The sequence below is a fragment of the Leucoraja erinacea genome, chromosome 5, assembly GCF_028641065.1.
Source record: "Leucoraja erinacea ecotype New England chromosome 5, Leri_hhj_1, whole genome shotgun sequence".
Classification (NCBI taxonomy): domain Eukaryota; kingdom Metazoa; phylum Chordata; class Chondrichthyes; order Rajiformes; family Rajidae; genus Leucoraja; species Leucoraja erinaceus.
The window spans coordinates 81527088-81545001 of NC_073381.1; the positions used below are offsets into that span (position 1 = coordinate 81527088).

The 17914-nt window shown below is 38.1% G+C and overlaps 1 protein-coding gene across 1 annotated transcript in view; it reads right to left on the reverse strand.

Annotated features, from left to right (window-relative positions):
* Positions 1 to 739: 739 nt before the first annotated feature.
* ttk (ttk protein kinase) overlaps positions 740 to 17914 on the reverse strand; it is a 50387-nt gene continuing 33212 nt past the window's right edge. Inside the window, exons 11-22 of the mRNA XM_055636079.1 lie at positions 16851 to 17026; positions 14882 to 15033; positions 14603 to 14771; positions 14415 to 14507; positions 12299 to 12456; positions 10635 to 10786; positions 9651 to 9775; positions 7316 to 7393; positions 5336 to 5512; positions 3408 to 3498; positions 2669 to 2766; positions 740 to 1793 (exon numbers count right to left, since the gene is read on the reverse strand). Coding sequence (XP_055492054.1) covers positions 1716 to 1793; positions 2669 to 2766; positions 3408 to 3498; positions 5336 to 5512; positions 7316 to 7393; positions 9651 to 9775; positions 10635 to 10786; positions 12299 to 12456; positions 14415 to 14507; positions 14603 to 14771; positions 14882 to 15033; positions 16851 to 17026 — 1547 coding nt within the window. The 3' untranslated portion in view covers positions 740 to 1715. The remainder of the gene's footprint in view (positions 1794 to 2668; positions 2767 to 3407; positions 3499 to 5335; positions 5513 to 7315; positions 7394 to 9650; positions 9776 to 10634; positions 10787 to 12298; positions 12457 to 14414; positions 14508 to 14602; positions 14772 to 14881; positions 15034 to 16850; positions 17027 to 17914) is intronic.

The window sequence follows — 17914 nt, forward strand, 5'->3', positions numbered from 1 at the left end:
AGCACAGGCAGGTGGGACTAGTGTAGCTGGGACATGTTGGCTGGTATAGACAAGTTGGGTTAAAGGGCCCGTGTCCACACTGTATCATTCTTTGAACCTGTGACTTGATTGTGATCATGTGTAGTCATTTCTTTGTGAATAGCACGCAACAAAAAGCTTTTCACTGTACTTCAGTACATGTGTCAATAATAACCAAACTAAACCTTGATGCCACATTGTCAAATGTTGCCTCGGACAACATTTACCATATTTTAGAATCATCTCTTTTGCTCCAATGCCAAATTGTAACATTAGCATAAAGCTTAGTGGAAATGTAATACCTCATTGTTTTAATTAGAGTATGAATATCTTAGCAATCAATTGACACCAATTTTTAAGAGATATACTGCACAAACCAGAGAATCTTTCTAATCAGGATTAGAATCTTTTGAAGCAAACGTGACAATAAATTGTAAACTTCACTAATGCTACATTCGTACTACAAACTTCAATGCTGATCACTGGTATTACTAGTTACTTAATTGAGGGAAAATGGAAGCTAAGTAGTTAGATCTAAATTTTAACAACTATTTAAACGTCTTCATGTCTCAAGGCATCAATTTTCATATAGCTCAAATTTTCCAATGACAGTCATATCTTTTCATAGTTCTTGCACAAGCAGATTAAAAGCAAGAGTTTCAAATTGAATAGCTGCACGAGGATAGAACTATTAACATCACAAAGAAGGCAACTACATTGATTGAAGTATAATGCATGTTCTTGCATTTTTTATTCGCATTTACAAATTAGGTAATGTACATTGGTAACAATTTCAGTTACCCAAATCACAGTTTATACTCAGAGCCAAGAGTTGCCATTAAAAAATAAAAAAAAAATACGAGCACATACATAGCTAGCATTGACCAATTTTAATAGATGGTATAGCTCAAAGGTATTTACAGGTTATCTTAACATAGTGTATAGTTTTTGGTGGGAAATGCATCAATGACTTCAATCTCAAAAAATAAATTCACCATAGAAGCATGAAATTTGTCTGAGCACACCTCAAATACCAAATGAATCAGATTAAGGCTCTAAAGCTTCAAATGTGAAAATGACACAGTGGGTCAGACTTTCCAACTTTGGCACTCGTGTTAAATTCTAACTGAACAAGATTGAAATACAATCTCTGGTAACCATCCATGAATGAGTTTGGATGGCTTCTCTTTAGCTCCAAGAATAGAAACTCTGCACAAAATTACTTTGAGTTCTCCACAGGTCACAGTGTAAAATATAAAAGGAACAGCAGGTGCAGGAGCAGCTTACCTTCCCAGATAATGAAATTGAGTACACTTTATTCAGGCTCAACCCCTCATCCTTACAAAGAGCATTTGCAAAGAGAACATTTGTTATTAGGTTATTTGCATCATGAATTATGTGTTTTCTAAAAATATTAGTTTGTAAATGCTGCATTCGTCCTTCCCCAGTGTAGATCAGCAGTCTTGTACACTGCTGCTACTACTACAGAGAGTAAACATTTACGACAAAATGCTATGATGTTACACACAACAGCTAGAGAAACACAAACACGTAACAGTAACCAGCACAAGCCAGTTTCTAAAGAACCATATCAATGTCCTATTGCTCTACATCTTCCTTTAGATACAAGATGCAAAGTCCCAGCCTTTTCTGGCTTGATCTGCATTTTTCCTTGCAGGAACACAACTTTTTTTCTGCTACAAACGCTGCTGGGATGGCTTCATAACAACAGATGCATCAAGATCACGGCCATTGTTATACTGCTCCCATAAAACCTAAAAAGGAATGAAAACAAGAGTTATGGACCTGTACTCGCTGGAGTTTAGAAGAATGAGAGGGAACCTCATTGAAATGTACAGAATAGTGAAAGGTTTGGATGGAGTGGACGTGGAGAGGATGTTTCCACTAGAATCTTGGACTAGGTCATAACCTCACAATTAAAGGGCGTCCTTTAGAAAGATCAGAAGGAATTTCTTTAGTTAGAAGGTGGTGAATCTGTGGAATTCTTTGCCACAGGCTGTGGAGGCTATCAATGGATATTTTTAAAGCAGAGATAGATACATTCTTGTTTAAGAAGGAACTGCAGATGCTGGAAAATCGAAGGTAGACAAAAATGCTGGAGAAATTCAGCGGGTGAGGCAGCATCTATGGAGCGAAGGAAATAGGCAACGTTTCGGGTCGAAACCCTTCTTTAGTTTGAAGGAGGGTTTCAACCCAAAACGTTGCCCATTTCCTTAGTTCCATAGATGATGCCTCACCCGCTGAGTTTCTCCAGCATTTTTGTCTACCATAGATACATTCTTAATTAGTACAGGTGTCAGGGGCTATAGGGAGAAGGCAGGAGAATGAGTTTAGGAGGGAGAGATAGATCAGCCAAGATTGAATGGTGGAGTAGACTTGATGGGCCGAATGGCATAACTCTACTCATATTACTTATGACCTTATGAGCAGCGTATTTTGAATACATTAAACCTCAATATGGCGAAACAGAATTAATTACATAGTTAATACATAATCTCTCTGAAAGCATACTGCATGCTATTATTTAGCAAAATAAAGGTTTTACAGTGATTCGGAGAAAGATTTGATAAATTACAAAGCAAGTATTCACAAATTCAATATATGCGATAAAAGAGAGGATATGACTTACTCTGGTTGCCCTTACGATGCTGTTTGGAGAATTCAAAGCTACCAACTGGCTTAAGACACGATGTACATCTTTTCTGGATTTCTCATTAGGTTCCATCACTGCACAAATTAAATACATATTTAATTGACATGTCCAATATGCAGACTCCGTTTAGCACCAATGATACATATTCCCCTTACTCTTAGAGTATATTTTAGTCTCCTCTTGAAAACTCGTCTTTTACATTTTGTGTGTCAACATCATTCAGTAGAAATGATTAATGGAATTATTCTAGTTAAATCGTTTCAAATGTGGAATTGGTTTGATGAGTTTCTGCAATTTGGGTTGACTTGCCAATTTAAAGTATTTATCAGTATTAATTTTTCCCAGAGACCAGATACCAAATTAAATGCTGCGTATGCTATATAACTGGGCCTGGTTTCTTCTTTTGACATATTAACAAAGAGACACATGCGTCAACAAAACATTGTCATTGAATGTATTCCCTTCTTTGGCCTATCATGCCTATTTATTTAGTTATTTATCTGTCAACTAGTTAACCACAGGCATCCTCTCAATTCCATTTAACTTCCCCTTTGAAGGTTAATACTGAATATTCACATTCTCAAATATTACATTTTAGACAATAACAACTCCGAAAGCAAAGATACTCTTAAAAAAAAACTTGAATCTGCATCCTTTGGTTATAGAACATGAAATTAAATTGACTTGTTGTAACTAATTGAGGATTGAGACTTACCTGGTTGTGGTTGAACTTGGAGATGTACATAACGATGATCGAGCAGCGCCGTAATTGATATTCTTTCCTTGGGATTCCGTGACAAGCATTTCTACTCAAATGAAACAATTTCAACTCATGGAGTTAGTAGGAGCCACACAATATATTTAGTCATATTAAGTACAATAATTTCTAGATTATAAACAAAGAGATGAAATGCAGACCGCAACTTTATGCAATAAGAAATTTGGTACAGAAAGTTCCTTCTCCCAACTAATTGACACAATTAGCCTGGATTATCAATACACTATAAGTGCAGATAATGTAGAGCACTGTATGTTATCTTCTAAAATACGTAACCGACATCAGACTCAAAGACAGCTAACTGTATCTTGAAAAGTTTGAGCTGTGAAGTTTATGTGACAGAAGGTACCCATTGTGCTGGTTATTCTCGACCAATTCAAAGTTAAACACAGGACTCCACACAATTGCTACAGCACAACACCTTCCTCTTGTTCATATAACTATGTTTCCCTTAAAAATGCAAGGATATCTGCTTTCACTCTACTCTATGCCAAATCATTCCAAATTCCAACACCACATTGCATCTCAACTTTTATCATCACATTTGATGACAATTTAAAATGGAGGAATTTACCAAAATACTGCTCCTCCAAAATCTACATAAATACTTTATTTAAAAAACCTAACATTTCCTCATTATCTCCTTTAGTTGAAAGGTCCTGACTCATGCACAGCCACTTGAATAAGCTTTTCAGCCGAAGTGTCATATTCATCTCACTATGCAACATGCTCTTCTCAGCATAGGTGTTCAATCAAACCAAATTTAAAAAACTGCCTCATCTAAGGAAATTGGAAATAAAATAGGATAACAAAGCAAATAATAGGATTAGGATTACTGTTTCAAAGGAGTATGAATAAGTAGTGAGGCAAATGATTCATGCGTGAAATTCAAAAAACGCATGCTTCTATATTTATGACAGGAAGGTTCAAGGTACAAAAGAAAATATTACAACATTATGTTCCAACATTAAAATGAAAATGCAGGAAATATAGTTTTAGATAGCATCTCTGGAGGAAGAAACAGACAACATTTTAGGCTGAAGACCCTTTGCCAGAATTGAGGAGAGCAAAAAAGCCTAAATTAAATTAGAGAAAGGAGGTGGAATGGAGAGGTCAAATAATTATTTCTGATATGGCAGGGCTAGAGTTGGCGTGGGAATAAAGTGTAAATCAGGTAATCCAGTTAAAAAGTGAAGGAGCAAAAACCAAAGTTGTGGCCTCCTCTACACTGGTGAAATCAAGAGTAGATTACGCAACCGTTTTGCAGACTATGTGCAGTCCACAATCGCCACTGTGAGACTCCAGGTGCATGGCTTTTTAACTGTCCTAGCCTCCCACATTTACCTGTCAGTACTCATTATTACAAAGAGTGTAAAACAGAAGAATAAGATTGCATATTATAAGGACATAATAACAGGAGCAGAATTAGGCCTTTTGGCCCATCGTCCGCCATTCAATCGTGGCGGAATAGGCGATGGGCCGACTCCACACTTTGCTACACTATATGCCATCTGTCACTTTTCTGCCACTCTCACAACCTGTCCTTCTACAGAGTCCCTGCTTTCTCTGCACTATCTGCCCTTCCACCTATTTTCGTATCATCTGCAAACTTGGCCACAAAGCCTTCAATCCCTTCATCCAAATCATTAATATACAACGGGAAGGGTAGTGGCCCCAGCACCGACAGAACTCCGCTAGTCACTGACAGCCAACCAGAAAAACCTTTAAATTCTACTTGGATAGCTTACCACCCATTGATATGAACACTGAATTTTCCAATTTCCAGTAAGCTACACACCCCAGCGTTTTTCTCCCACATCTTCAGGTGTCCTATGTTTTTTTGTTATTGATAGAAAATTACATACCTTCAGTACATCAAGCAGATCATTTTCTGCAATAGCAGGAAATTTAATTTCGTGGTTTAAGTCTGTGATAGCCTGTAGCTTGCTGATCTGGTTTGTAAGGTGCTGAAATGGAGTCTTTCCATAAGTCATGTAGTATAAGATGCAGCCTAGAGACCATACATCACTCTTTGGACTTATCTGCAATGAAGCACACAATGAAATTTGAATTATTCCACACATCACTTTTTGAAAGCAACATCTGAGATCTTGAATTTTATAATAATGTTCCACTACTTCACCAAATAAAGTAGCATGTGCACATCAGCACCAGACAGAAGTCAGTTTTACTCTCCATTCCCCCTCCATTGACAGTCAATAACCATCTGCATTACAAGAGAGTCCAACCACCTTTCTCTGATATTCAAAGACATTAATATCTCAGTCCCCTGCTATCAAAACCTTAGATGTCACCATTTATCAGAGACTCTACTGGACTAGTCAAATAAATACAACTACAAGAGCAGATCAGATGCTGAGTACACTGCAATAATTAATCATTGCCTGGCATCGCACGGTACTCAAATGCCATCAGCCCACTTGGCAGCTCTAAAGACCACCCGAAACTGCACACCACGGCTGCAGCGTGTACCCTCCACAAAATGTACTGCAGTTACTCACTTCAGTTACATCAGCAACATCGCCCAAATGAATTACCTCTAACAGCAAGGTCAAGAGTAACAGCTGCATGGGAACACCAGCCGTGCAGACTTCCCTCAAAGCTGCTTTTTTTTCAGACATGGAAATAGATTAATTCAAATCAACACGTCCAAATCCTAGAACATCTTACACAATTGTATTGCATGAAAACCTTTACTCAAATGATGACAGTGGTTCAAGAGAGTGAAGGCAGCTACCATTATTTTCACAGGGTAATTAGGAATGAGTAATAAAGAGTGATCTTACCAGGTTATGCCCGTATCTTGAAAAGTTGCAAATTTAGATTAGAATGTAAGAAACAGCAAAAGGCCTGGTACACTATACAACAAGATCATGGCTGAACTCAAGTTAAACTCTACTTCCTATAATGTTCCCCATTGATCTCAACTTCTGTCATAGACCAAAAATCTCTCAATATCATTCACAGCTCTCTGGGTTAAAATTTCCAAAGATTCACATTCTCAGAAGAAATCCTCCCTTTTTTGTCTTAAATGGGCAACTCCTTATTCTGAAAATGCATTCCCAAGTTCATAAAATCTCCTCGAGGTGAAACACCCTTTAAATCTATTTTTTCAGTCTACATTTGAAACTCTATATTCACACCTTTATAAAATGTATCATTTAAATCACTATTTTCAAATGGCTGTCGAAGAAAACCAGCTGAACCTGTAGAACGGTTTTGTGAGTGTGGTCTTATTTAAGGTCAGCCCTGCCTCCCAATATTTGTCCAAACAAACGCCACTTGTTTCTCGGCACTGCTCTCCAGTCTCAGATTTTATCTTATTCATATCACGATAACAGTGATCTACGTAGTCTGAAGAAGGGTTTCGGACTGAAATGTTGTCTATTTCCTTCGTTCCATAGATGCTGCTGCACCCGCTGAGTTTCTCCAGCATTTTTGTCTATCTACGTAGTCTCTAACCTGTTCAAGCTGTTCATTGCCATTTTCCCTTTTCTTCCCTTCCAATCTTCTGTAAATCCTTCACCTCTCACTCTGTCCTGCAAATCTCCCTTTCACAAATATCCCTCTCATTATATTTTCACCTTGTGCTACATTCTAGCCATTGGGGCTCACAAGTCCCAAACTTCATTTATCTCTCCTTATTCACCTATGAGATCAGATAATGTTTATTTCCTTTCCACTATTCCCAGATTATAAATTTATTGTAAATCAGCATTTTTTCTGATAGTATTAACTATAACACATGATAAATGGTGAAATATATATTCACATATATGGACCAAACCTATCCAAATACAGAATATACAGGAGATAGTTCTTACCTTTGACTTGTGCTTGGTTTCACCATTGGAGAACATATCCTTAATGGTTTCAGGTGCCATGAAATTTAGCGTGCCCACCTAAGAGATAATTAACATTAGTATTCTGAGAGAAGAAGAGGCAGCAGATGCTGACATCTGGAGCAATAAACAATTTGTTGGAGAAACTAAGTGGTTTGAGTATCACCTGTCAGGTGGGAAAGGGATTGTGGTCACTTTGGGTAGGGACTCTGCATCAGGACTGAGAATGGAGGGGGAAGATATCGAGCATAAAGAGAGGCGTGTCGAGAAAGGCCCAGTGGGTGATTGGTGAACAGAGCAGAGGCAAAGGAAGAGGGGCTGATGGAGTGAGGCAACGGTGGGTAAAAGAGTTGGGAGCCAGAGGCAGATGGAGCCAGAGAGGAATGGGAGGATGAAGGCAGAGATACCTATGTGGGTGATAAGCGGGAACACATAGGTTACAAACCTAATAAGTAAGGAAAGATGATAAAGGGAACACATTGTACAAAGATGTATAAACACTGAGTCGTTCAACTTCGTATTTAAGTTCTTTATTAGAAGAACACAGAGTGAATACACATACTGTTGTAGGTTCAAGCTCCAAGATGAATCTGAAAAATAATCGAACTGGCACAATAGATGACGTAGTAGAGGTGAAGGGAAGCTAAAACCAGAAACATATAGGAAGGAGATGAATGGCGGGACTGTCATATGCTGAGAGAATGGAGCGGCTGGGCTTGTATACTCTGGCATTTAGAAGGGTGAGAGTGGATCTTATTAAAACATAAGATTATTAAAGGTTTGGACACGCTGGAGGCAGGAAACATGTCCCAGATGTTGGGGGAGTCCAGAACCAGGGGCCACAGTTTAAGAATAAGGAGTAAGCCATTTAGAACAGAGACGAGGAAACACTTTTTCACACAGAGAGTGGTGAGTCTGTGGAATTCTCTGCCTATTGTTTATTGAGATGAATGGTGGATGAAATGTGTAGGTAGTAAATGGATGGAGCCAGGAGGGGGACAAAAAGGGAATGGCGGTGTGTGGTATAGGGGCATGGGAAAGACTACAGGAAAATATGGCAGGGAAGAAGATTAAAACAAATACTGGATGCTAGTTTGCTAAAATTGGAAAATTCAAACACGCACATGGACAATAGACAATAGGTGCAGGATTAGGCCATTCGGCCCTTTGAGCCAGCACCGCCAATCAATGTGATCATGGCTGATCATCCCCAATCAGTACCCCGTTCCTGCCTTCTCCCCATATCTCCCGATTCCACTATTTTTAAAGAGCCCTATCTAGCTCTCTTTTGAAAGCATCCAGAGAACCTGTCTCCACCTCCCTCTGAGGCAGAGAATTCCACAGACTCACCACTCTCTGTGAGAAAAAGTGTTTCCTCGTCTCCGTTCTAGATGGCTTACTCCTTATTCTTAAATCTTTGGATAGTAGTCAACTCAGGCAGAACATGAGGTTGTCCCTCTAGTATCTGTTGGGTCTTACCTTCGATGGAATATACCAATAATGATGGATAGGTTGGTGTGGGAATGAGTAGGGGGGTTGAAATGGCATGCAATTGGTATTCTGTGATTGGTTCACCAATCAGATTTTAAATCTACACTGTTATCTAATTGTGAATTCTATTTCTTTTCCTGTGAAATGTCTTCAAATGTTACTGTAGTTTTCAAAGAATGTGTACTTCATCAATTTGATAAACTTCCTTTTTTCCAATCAGCACTTGATGAGGTAGACATTTTTTCTTGATAATAAGAGATGAAAAATAACATTTTAATAAACTGATAAATGGCAAAATTTGAAAAAAGCCAAAACTGCACTAATACAATCACATAAGATGTGGATTCTTATTAAAAGTTAAAAACATACTTTTGGTTAAAAACACACAATCTGCATCTTCCTTCCAACAAAAGAGAAAATCTCTCATTCATTTAATCTCCTTTTGAGTCAATGGCGAATGAAATCCTATAGATTAGTTTAACCTCAAGCGAAAGAAACAAGTGCTCTAGTGCTGTGTCAGGGATAAATGTTCAATCTGCACAGGCAAATCTGGTACTGATTGACAACCCAGTCACGAGATTTGTGGGGCTATCAAGCTGTGCCACTGAGCCGTTCGTAGGGCAAGTAAATTGTGTTTCTTATAAATCATATATAGTTCTAATTGTGTGTTACAAACCACTTACAAAATTTGGGCCCAGTGAAGTCAATCAACACTTTGGAATTAGAATGTAATTACATTTTGCACAATTAGCAATTACAACCAAGGCTTTTTTTAAAATTATTATTAATGACAAGATATCAAATTCTTTGCAAAACTGTTACTCACCAAAGCATCTTTACTAATACTGGTCACATCCGGTTGTATCTCATTTGCAATGCCAAAATCTATCAACTTCAGCATTCCCTCGACCATCAGAAAATTAGCTGGTTTCAGGTCACTATGAATTATACCTAAATAATACGAGACATGGATGAATTTGTAGCAATTTTACACTACTCACAAATCATGCAGAATAAAATATAAACTCTGAGATTGAAGATGCTTAAATAGAAATGTTAACCAAGTGGCAAAAAAAATGAGGCATTTGTAGTAATAGAAATTTCCTGGAGATATTATTTACTTAATCCTGATATATGCCCAAATTGCAGAGCAAATGAAAGGAGTGCAAAGCAAATGAAAGGAGTGACAGAAAGGAAGTGGAAGATTTGTAAAGGGTACAGAAGTAGTTTGTCAGAAAACTGCCTGGATTACGGAGGTATGAGCTGCAAGTTGGACTTTTGTTTTTGGAATGGCAGATGTGGGAAATTTGATGGAAGAATATAAAATTATGAGAGACAGATAGGGTAGACAGTCAGAACCTTTTTCTCAGGATGGAAATATGAAAGATGATGAGTGCGGCAAAGTTTAAAAGAGATGCACAAGACATGACTTTTGTTGTAAGCACAGTGGTGGGTGCCTGGAATGATGGTGGAGCCAGATATGATACTGGTATTTAAGAGGCTTTCAGATAGGCACATGGATTATGCAGGGAATTGAGAGATTTGGATCACATGCAGGTAGAGATTAGTTTCACTTGGTATAATGTTTGTCATAGACACAGTAGGCCAAAGGGACTGTTCCTGTGCTCTATTGTTCCATGTCCATGTTATCAGATTAATTTCTGTGAAGGACAATTGTAAATTTAAACAGATATAAAATAGGAAACCAATAGCTTCAGTTAAGGAGAAGTGTTGTTTTTAAACAATCACAATAAATGTGTGGAAAAAGACAAATTACATTTTTGTTCAATAGTTTAAACCAGATATTTACCATGCTGATGAATTGTGTGAACAGCTTCCAACATGTTTCCCCAGTATAATTTCCGTTCCAGTGGATTGATGACCTTTTTCCTTCGCAGCAAAGTGTTCAAGTCTATATTACCACATTCCATTATCGTGTAGATATAATTATCCGTGATCTCACTGTGTTAAACAAATCAATTGAATGTTTTGAAAATACATTAAGGCAGTGTTAGACAGACATTTTTAAGGCAGAGATAGATAGAATCTTAATTAGTACGGGGATCAGGAACTATGGGTTGAAGGCAGGAGAATGGAGTTAGGAGGGAGAGATAGATCAGCCATCATTGAATGGCAGAATAGACCTGATGGGGCCAAATGGTCTAATTCTGCTCCTATCACTTACGACAGACAGTAGAGATAGGGGGAGGTGGGCGGAAGAAGGGGAGGGGATTAGTCTTAGCTTCAAGGCAAAAATTTTGAAACACATGGGTGGAGCTAAATATCATTGTTGGAAGCAATCTGTAGCTTCCTTACAGTTACCAAGCCAGAATATTAACCATCGATATAGTACAACTATAAGCTATGTCATATGTAAAATAGAGAACAAAATTTGACACTAAGTGACACCAGAATTTAACATGGCATACATGCAATGGTTTAGTAAAATAAAAACGTTTAGACAGGTTTTGGAAGGAAATGCAGACCACACGGCCTTGATGGTATTATCCACAGCCAATAAAAGTAAAACAAATGTATTTGGGAAGTTAAGATATTCATAGATTTTTAAAACAAATTTTGTGCATTTATCACTAATAGTTATATAAATTGACAGCTAAAATAGTTTGGAGAACAAATTAATTCTGTACTTGAGACTCACATATAATAATATGCCATGAAATAGACTGAGGAAATGGCATAGAGACTTAAATAAATATTATATTGAGGGGGCTTTGCAAATAAGGATTACAATATGATACACTGTGGCTTGGGATTCAAGAGGAGCACAAATGTAACTAGCGTTATAAACAAAGAAAACCACTTGGGTATGTAGAGCGAGTTGGGAAATCAAGAGATACAAGGATGGTTATGCAAAGGAAAGTACATAAAGTTTTTCACAATACAACTGAACAACAAAGTCTATGCATCTATGCGAAGCCTATTTCCTTCGCTCCATAGATGCTGCTGCACCCGCTGAGTTTCTCCAGCTTTTTTGTGTAACCTTCGATTCTCCAGCATCTGCAGTTCCCTCTTAAACAAAGTCTATGCATCTATTGTCTCAAGTTAATCAAGTTAAGAATAAAAGCTGTACAAAAAATATTTAAGAATTAACATTTCCAAGGATGAGATTAATAGAATTTGGACAACGAAAAACAAGAGATATGAAGAACTAGATGTAGACAGGCTTGAGGATTGTTCATAGCAAGTTTAAGGCGCCAACATGCCCATTCCCACAATTGGGCTTTTGTTTTTAAATGTGCTTCAGTGGCCGCCTGGACATTTCCTTGGCCCTAATCTATAAAACACACCATCTATGAACCCCTTGGCCTAGTTTTATCCTCCCATGCTTTGGAGTCTGCACTTGGCCAACCATGTTCGTGCATTGCTACTGGCCCATTTCTGTTTATTACATAATACACTGCCAAAATGCAACTCATGATACAATGTCATCAAGTTCAAAACAAAACTACTCACTAATCATAAAGCTTGATTATCTTGTCACTGTGTGGTTGTAGACGTTTCAAATATTCAATTTCATCTTTGTAACCAACTATTGACTGTTCATCTGCATCTTGCAGATTCACTTGCTTAATAGCATACAGTTGTTTCTTCTGATCTAGTACTTGGAACACCTGGTAGGAACAAAGCAGTATATTTTCCAGATAAATAATTTTTAATTATTATAATTTAAATATTCTCTATCTAGATTAAAAACTGAAATCTTAAACTAACCAAAAGCATTAGAATTGATTTGTTGGAATCGGGTGACCTTAAAAACAAGTTTGCAATACAGTCTGCTTAACATGCAAAAATACATTTTAAGACAGTCTTCGTGTTGTAAGGAAGCAACTAGTGTTCAGAGATAAAAAGGAAAAAGCCAAGATAGGATCAGGGGATTTAAGAGCTGGTGCCAAAAGCTGCTGAAAATGAAGAGTTTAATTAGAATTATTTTCAGTTCCGTTATAAATCTGGAAATTACTATTGGTCAACAAGTTGGGAGCAATAGGTAAAACAACCCTACAAAAAATGAAATACCGCTGCAATTGAAAAAAAAATAGCTGAAATCTACAGAGGGTGGAAAATGGTGATCTGGAGAAAATGACAGCAAGAAATAATTATGCTTGTGCTAGAAACAGTCAGAAGATCAGCTGAAAACTAAACAGGACAAGAGGATTAAACCTTCCTGTTTAAGACACACAATTGCACTGAAATCAGAAGCATACAGCATGAACTAGTGGGAGCCCATCCTTATTAATCCTAGTTTCCAGCACTAGGCATCTGGCCTTTATGGATGGGCAATTCATGTGCTAATGTAGACACATAAATGCTGTCAGTGACACTGCTTCAACTACTATCTCGGGCAATGTATTCCAGATACACATTGTTCTGGATGAAGATGGTCCTCTAAACCCACAGATAACCCTAAACCCTCAGATTCCCACCAAATATTTTACCTCATTCAAAATCTATGTCCTCTAGTTTAATCCACATCTGATATGGGAATAACTTCCTTCTGTCTACTCTATCTAAACCCCTCAATTTGAAATAGCCCAATGATGTCCCCTCTTAACCTCCTCTGCTCCAGGGAAAACAGACCCAGCCTCTACTCTTAATCCAAGCAACATTCTGGTGAATTTTCTCTTCTCTCTTCCAGCACTATCATATGGCGTGATAAGCAGAACTGCACGCAGTGCTCCAGCTGAAGTCTGACCTATATTTTATCAAGTTGGAACATAACGTATTCTAATCTACTCATTGCAGCCTCTGCACTTTCTTTTATCTGCACTTCCTCTAGTATTATAACACTGTATCTGCAGTTTCCTTTCTCCTTTCATCATAGCTGTTGTATTCATATATGATACGAGTTCCTGGATAGTATGCAAAACTAAGACTTTCACTGTATCTCAGTACAATAATGAACCAAAACCTGGGCTGCCACTTTCAAGAATATTTGAACCAGCCAACCAAGATCCCTCTGTCCTTCAATGTTTCCTACGATGCCATCATTCATGGTGCATATCATAGCCCCATTGCTAATCCATAAATGCACGACCCTAGAGTTATTTGGATTAAACTCGCTCTGCCATTTCTCAGTCTATTTCACCAACACAACATATCACCCTGTAGCCAAGACCACCCTCCACACGATCAACAACTCCAATTCCCATGTCATCTACAAAGTTTTTTTAACATGTCTCCTTTGTTAACATTATAATTTCTTCCTAGAGTTTAAATTCATATCTGACAAATAACCTGACAAATGGAGTGGATCAAAAGGAGGAATTAGGTATTAGAAACAGAAAATAGGTGCAGGAGTAGGCCATTCTGCCCTTCGAGCCACTCAATATGATCATGACTTGATCATCTAAAATCAGTACCCCGTTCTTGCTTCCCCCTCCGCCCCATATCCCTTGATTCCCTTAGCCTTTGAATCCCTTAGCCCCCCCTCCCCCTAACATCGAATATTGCATTCATCTAGCTTAAATTTACTACTTATTCAACCCAAGGCTATATTTTCGTACAGTTGTAACCATTTCATCCTTTTTAACGTGTAATCATTTAAAAAAGTAAGTTAATTGCTAGAGATTACCTTACTTGATCCTCCTGTTCCCAGTAATTTTATTATGGAGTAGATTTTTGTTTTAACAACAATACTTTCATTGGTGGAAAACGCCCCTGCAACCTAACCAAATAAAATAACAAGTGTTAAATTGAAGAATCAGTACAATTTAAGTTCATAATGATTCAATAATTAAAAAATGTGAAATATGGCATTACCCCCAACTGTGACAGAAATTGAGAAGATCCATATTGTTGAAACTGACCAGGTTGCTGTGGTGTTGCTAGAGTAGACGGGAAATTGGTATGATATTGTGAAACGGGTGTAAAATTGCTTGGAGTTGAAGCCCATGGCATTGCTGATCTGCTCACAATTGGTGTCTGAAAACTTGGAACAAAATCCAGAATGGTACACATTTGAGATTAAATGTAAAACAAGACACAGGGCTAGTTTTAAGCAGCAGTCGCATATATTATCAATTTAGCAGAAATGATTACCTGCTTGCATTGTGATGGGGCACTTCGGTGTTCGGTGTCTGACAAACAGACATTTTCGAAACAACAGTTTTGCCAGCACAACTAGTGGATGGAAATTTCTTTGGAGCAAGCACTACATCAGCTTTATTCAATGCTGCTTCAGTTGTCTGTGACTTTAAATCAAAAATTAATCAATAAATATAAAAATACCAACAGATCACTTCTTAATTTGTGTAGTCTCGCTTAATTAATGCTGTCATTTATAACTGTGTCTATTCACAAAACCAAATGTTAACAGAATGAAGGTTGCTCATCATTATAAAGTTAATTAATGGATCATATCATAATTATGATTGCTAATAGTTAACATCTGGACTTGATAGTTAAAGATGATCAATTATCGAATATAAAGCTTGACCTCCAATCTCAGTCTCTACATTTTGGATTTCAAAGATTAGAAAATTCTGTAAAAAAGGTTTGTGTTCTGGATTGATTAATAAAGGATAAACTCAAATGACTGGGAAAGTAAACAACCAAAAAGGTTTTTTGTTTTTTTAAAAGTGATTTTGAATGCAATGGATCAATTTATACCCAGGCGAAAGCACTTAGACATTTCTTCAAGATTAGAAAGCAACTCACAAAAGAAAAAGCCACTTACAACCATGAAGAAAAATAGAATATATTAAATTACATTTAAAATGAAAAGCATGCCAGGATTGGACATCAGAATGGCGAATAAAACCCCCCCAAATTAACTAAATAGTCTTAAGGGCAGAGATAAAGGAACCCTCTAATTATTGATACAAAGGTTGTAAAATGTACATTAAAGATAAAGGTTTAAGAAGGAACTGCAGATGCTGGAAAATCGAAGGTAGGCAAAAATGGTGGAGAAACTCAGCGGGTGAGGCAGCATATATGGAGCGAAGAAAATTGGCGATGTTTCGGGTCGAGACCCTTCTTCAGACTGATGTTGGGGTGGGGAACGACAAAGAAAGGAAGATGCGGAGATAGTGGGCTGTGGGAGAGGTGGGAAGGGGAGGGGAAAGGAGGAAAAAGCAGGGACTACCTAAAATTGGAGAAGTCAATGTTCATACCGCTGGGGTGTAAACTACCCAAGCAAAATATGAGGTGCTGCTCCTCCAATTTATGGTGGGCCTCACTCTGGCCATGGAGGAGGCCCAGGACAGAAAGGTCGGATTCGGAGTGGGAGGGGGAGTTGAAGTGCTGAGCCACCAGATCAGGTTGGTTATAGCGAACCGAGCGGAGGTGTTGGGCGAAGCGATCGCCAAGCCTACGCTTGGTCTCACCGATGTAGAGCACCGTAGGTGCGACAGAGGTTCACCTGCACGTCCTCCAACCTCATCTATTGCATCCGCTGCTCTAGGTGTCAGCTGCTCTACATCGGTGAGACCAAACATAGGCTTGGCGAAAGCTTCGCCCAACACCTCCGCTCGGTTAGCAATTGATAGTAATCATAAAAATCAACTTACCTTGTAATAGTTTAATTTAGAGATGCAGCATGGAAACAGGCCTTTTGGCCCACTGAATCCATGCCGACCATTGATTAGCCCATATTCTCATCCACTACCTACACAATTGGGACAATTTACAGTGGCTAATTAACCAACCTACAAACCCACACATCTTTGGGATGTGGGAGAAACCCAGGGCAATGAAAGTAATCAACAGTCACAAGGAAAATGTGCAAACTCCAAGTAAGCAGCATCCAAGGACAGGATTGAACTCGGGTCTCTGGCGCAGCGAGGCAGCGGTTCTACCAGCTGTGCCACTGTGCCGCCCAAGGCACCCGTTAATTGGCTGCAATTTTAAATGGCATTGACAAATGAAGGAACACATCGAAAAGTCTTTATTGCACCGAGTGAGATTCAATTCCACCAATCTCTCAAATAAAGCTTTAGTAAATTAATTTGAAATTAAGGAATAAAAATCAGGCATTAAAGTACACACACACACAGACAAATTCTTATACCTCAGGTGACAAGTGACTGAAATCAGTGCCCGATAACACTCTCCCCTTCGTGGCTTCCACAGAGCGGTCTTGTTTCTTTATCACATCAATACTGTGCAACTTGAATTCCTCCAACTCTTTCTCCTTAAGATTGTCAGATTTTACATCATATTCTTCCTTAATTTGATCAGGAACGGCTGGAAAAAAAATAATACTTATGCATTCAAGTCTAGGACATCAGAAAGTGAAATTAAAAACTGCAATATTAGTCTCACAGGAAGAGTCAACATCAATATTCTGAATATACATGTATGGCTATACTTGGAACAGGATACATTAATTTCCTGCAATGGAAACTGCAATGATTCTTAAAGGAATAAATGCATTTCCTGCCTTATTTCCTCTTCATTTTTTGTTCACGTGTTCACCATTTCACTTGTACAACTCACAGAAAAACAGTGTGCATTACTGGCAAGTTAAAAATCAATTGATTTAAAAACAGACACTCGGCACACTTAAAGGTAAAAGCAGAACATCAAAATGACGAAAGTCAATTAAAAGGTTTAACATTTTTAAAATGAATTATAAATACGTGGCATTGTGTAGTTCTTCCATGCCTATGCAACAGGCAATGCATTAAAGTTGGAGAATATGGACGGATGGAGCTTACAAATAATGAAACACAGGTGGACTTGCACACCAGCCCAAATAACTACACGAAGGAAGCAGGGCAGATTTGGAATGACCAGGAATATTTTAAGTACAGTGGACAGGCATTGCCAAATGTGAAGCAACAGGCAATTGGGCTGGCCATTTACCAAGAAAGATCTACACTAGGTTACAACGGGGACTGAAGACCTGGTACCAAATTGCAGATTAATTTATAAATCAGTCAGCCATTTCCAGTGGGTTAAATTTTAAGGACGGGAGGATTCATTCCCTCTGCTTTTATCTACAAGCAGTCGTGTACTTTTACCCTCATCCTCTTTGATTGATTTTGATTTGATAGAATTTATTGCCACACAACCAGGGTCGGTGGAATTTATTCCTTTAACACACAACCCCAATAAAAATGTAACATAAAC